Here is a 4,094-nt window from a genome sequence, read left to right as displayed (position 1 = left end):
GTCTAGAGGTGAGGGGAACACACCATGTGATCAGTCATCCTGTCAGGATGCTCGACTCTGATTAGCCCAGTACTCTGGCTGACATATCTGACCTGCCACCCTCCACGATGTCAAACGACTGACTCCGGTTCACCTAATGACTATTTTTAAGTTAGCCAAAAAGTCATCTTTTGTGACCTATCGTGGATCAAGTTTGTTTATCGGATTCTTCTCTTACGAAAAGCCAAAAAACATCCATCTCTTTGTTGTGACATTTTCAGAGTTTTCAGTAGATAAGGTCACAGACGTACTAAAATACAGATCATCAAAATATATCGCCCTCCATGATTTCACTGGCCTGTCTGATTAGCTCTGGGAACCCTTTTGTTTCACATGTCCTACAGAGGGTAGCTCTTCTAGCAGCATTTTATCAGTCCAAGTTGCTCSAGGCCCCCTGGCCTTGAAGCCGCTCTATAGTTCCACCACTACCCCCATGTCCCTATGTCCCCTGTTCCCCTTGTACTGTCAGGTGTGTGTCTGAGGCAGCCTAGTGCTGTTGGTGGCACTCTCCSCTTTGGGCCTCCRTCAGAGACTCCAGAATAGATCTTTATTTACAGCACAGAAGTTGGAAACAGCTGGTCAATCCATTTAGCCTAAGGCCACTGATTTGTTCGTATTTACTACAACACCCAAAGAAAAGCCGGGTATTTTCCCCTCTCTCTTTCCTATTGATCCGGCGCTTAGGAAATCTGCTCTGCTGTCTAAACACTATTGATCCCTCCCTCTCGACGGCAGGCTACCCGCACCAGTGTATAAAGGGACTGGATGAATTGAAATTTCATTTCCGACAACTTGTTCCTGTTATTTCTACCCATTTTTTRAGGGTGGAGAACATGCGCTGGCGAGTCGATAGGTGGTTGGCGGAGGGAGGAGCAGTGGGGCGAGGCTCGCTATGTCATACCAGACCGCACCGCAATGTACATCCATAAACAGGCCAGCCACACACACAGGCCCCAGCCAGGAATGAATTCCTCGTTGAATAAGTTCCCAGTGATCATTATGGGCTATTAGGGCCTGCCGGAGGCCAGCCTGCCCGGCTCTCTCTCAGGTCTCTCAGGCCTGTCAGCAGCCAGCTGAATGGAGAGTCACAGCTACATCACAGAGCCAGCCAACACCCACAGAGAGAGCTGGACCTCAGCGCCAACATCCAGACCTCTCAATCATATGGATCGTATGGAGTTTTATAGCCAAATGAAGAGTCTTGTGAGGAACTACCCAACATGTTCTCTACGGGCTTTATATGATTCATCTAGTCTGATGAGCTGCTTGTTGTCAAGCCTTTAGTTTAGCAGGATGCTGTTGGCTATGGTTTCAACCAGGATGTGTGACCATACCTTACCTCCCTTGAGCAAAAGTTGTCTGTACAGTGTGTGTGTGTGATTGACATTATTCTCCTTTCTATGTCCTCTAGCTGCAGGACAGGAGTGCTGAGGTGCAGAGGCTCCAGAGGTCATTGGCTGAGCTACATGGGACGAGAGATGGAGTGGGAGAGAGAGACATCCGCCCTGCAGGGCCAGCTGGGCCTTGCCAGAGAGGAGCTCCACAGCGCCATCCTCAGGGTGAGCCCCGAACTGCATCCTGCCCCTCCGCAGCGATCCCCATTGTGTTCCACTCAGACGATTAGCACTGAGATATAGTGGTACATAAAAGGGGAGGCCCTGTTTTAATTAACATAAATATTAATATAATGACCGTGAAGCCATCCCACGTTCCATTTCAGGCTCTTAGTGTTAATACATATTTTAATACATTATCATTACCGCCATCATAATTCTTATTATGGTAACTGTAATTATTCGATTTATGACAGAATTATTATTTTGTTCCCTGCAGCCATTTCCTCCCCGTAAAACCACATTTTCCCTTGTGTATGGCGCTCTCGGTCTCCCCCCTCAAAAATATTGAACGGGCACTGATAAAGATAAACACACAAACACCCCAGCCTGTTGGCTCCCCCGCCTGTAAAACACTCAATCTGAATTGCATATCCGTCTGGCGACCAGGCTTGTCATAAGCCGTATTAAGAAAAATGGTCACACGGTTTGACATAAATTGGAAAATGACATTTGGAAAGCGGCCGCTGCTGTGGAAATTAGAGATATTAAAATTATAAATCAGTGTCTGGATGTGCAAGGGGGTGTTGAGGAGAGGCTGAATGTTCTCTTTCTCTCCATGTCCCTCTTTCTCTCTCTCTCCTCTCTCTCTTGCCTCTCTTTTCACTCTCTCGTCTCTCTCTCAGTCTCTCTCTCCTTGGTCTTCTCGTGTCTCTCTCTGCTCTTTCTCTATGCTCTCTCTCTCCTTCTCTTTGCCTCTCTTTCTACTTTCGGGGCTCGTAGTCTCGTCTCTGCTCGTCTTCCTCGGGTGCTTTCTCTGTCCTCTCTCTCCGTTCTCTTTTCTCTGCCTCTCTCTCGTCTCTCTCTCTCTTGCTCTCTCTCACTCTCGCTCTTCTCTCTCTATCTCGTCTCTCTGTCTCTCTCGTCTCTTTCTCTCTTCTCTCTCTCTCTCTTCTCTTCTGTCTCTCTCTCTGTCTCTCTCTTCTCTCTGTCTCTCTTCTCTCTCTCTGCCGCCTCTCTCTTCCGCTCTCCTCTCTCTCTTCCTACTCTCTTGTGTCTGTCTGTTGTCTCTCTCGTGTCCGCATTTTTCCTCTGGGCGACATCGCAGAGGGCGCTGAATCCTACAGGGACAAGAGGCGCCAGAAAGGTTCCTCTCCTGGCCCAGCGACCCTCTCTGTCTGCTCGTAGGGACAAAATGGCTCCCTCTCATTTGGCAGTGAAAGCTAAGAGGAATACATTTGTCTGTGCTGGCGTAGTTCCTGTCAAGCTGATTTAGCCAGCTCTCACGCCTCTACCTGCTGAATGGAGTCATTTCCCAAAAGGAGGGTTGTGATATGCATAATGCAAAAGGAATATCCGCCTGACACCTTTAAATAAACAGGCAGACTTCCCTCTCCCATGTGTGGCTTATTGACAGCATGCGAGGTAACGAAGCGCACGGAGCTACACGTACAATTACGTAACACACATCACCACACATTATTCTTCATCACATCTTCTAGTCACTCATTTACATCATCTAGCCTATTACACATTACACATTTCACTTACACTACATTTTCACACACACAGAACACATGCCCGCACACAGCACACACCCGAACACGACCCACGACACACAGAGAGCTTACAAGAAAGGCATTTCACTGTACTTGTGCATGTGACATTAAAAATTTAAATATAAAACTTGAAAACACACACACTGTCTATAACAACCTTCCTTTGCTCAATGAAGAACAGTAACCCCACTCATATAAACACACGTGTGTACAGTCTASTACCTTCAACTGCTCAAAAAGTTGTGATTCTTTATACTGCCTGGCTGGACTGCACACCCCTTCCTTTCATTGAGCTCAAAGAGAGGCTCCACAAAAGACTGGAACTGCTGTGGGGCTATGTGCCTTGACACTGCCGACCCTGAGCTATTGAGGAAAACAAAGACGTCTGCTTTAAGATGAGGCTCAACTGTGCCACCTTCAAGGCGTGGGTTAAAGCTCTTTTCATCCCAAGTGCAGGGAGAAAACATTACCTATTTGTGTCCTTGGGGGAGGAATGTTGCATTCAGATACAGGGTATTTGTGTTGCGAGAGAAGAGGTCAAGAGTGATGTCATCCTCCTTGGATCTTAAAGAAGAGAGGTCACCTCTATAAGAGCAATCCCACCCAGACTGGGTTCATGTGCCATTCTCTGCCCTCCGACTCTMAAGATGTTCACACAGATTGAACTATCACTTAAAAAGTTTCTGAAGATTTCATTTCCATCAGGCAAGTCYTTCCTTGCTCAATATCTGCTGTTTACCATWAAGCGCTCTCTAAGGCCTCCACTCAGTACGGCTTCAATTCCCTAACTGCCAGAGTTCCAGTACAGCTGAATGTCACCTCCCTGCCAGGGGCCACTGTTAATAAAGACCGGGGGCCCCAGGGGCCTGAGGTACCTGCGTCAGCCTCTCCCGTCCCAGTAGTCAGGTTTATCGCTGTCGCTTCCCACTCTTCTCCTTCACAC

The 4,094-nt window shown here is 47.7% G+C and overlaps 1 protein-coding gene across 1 annotated transcript in view; it reads left to right on the top strand.

Moving 5' to 3' along the window:
- The window catches only part of LOC111973783 (coiled-coil alpha-helical rod protein 1-like), a 38,026-nt gene that overhangs the window by 28,442 nt on the left and 5,490 nt on the right, over positions 1-4,094 (top strand). Inside the window, exon 3 of the mRNA XM_024001194.2 lies at positions 1,451-1,598. Coding sequence (XP_023856962.1) covers positions 1,451-1,598 — 148 coding nt within the window. The remainder of the gene's footprint in view (positions 1-1,450; positions 1,599-4,094) is intronic.

This window comes from Salvelinus sp. IW2-2015, linkage group LG15 (assembly GCF_002910315.2).
Source record: "Salvelinus sp. IW2-2015 linkage group LG15, ASM291031v2, whole genome shotgun sequence".
NCBI lineage: Eukaryota > Metazoa > Chordata > Actinopteri > Salmoniformes > Salmonidae > Salvelinus > Salvelinus sp. IW2-2015.
The sequence above is the reverse complement of the archived record's forward strand: the minus strand, read 5'-3'. Positions and strand labels throughout refer to the sequence as shown.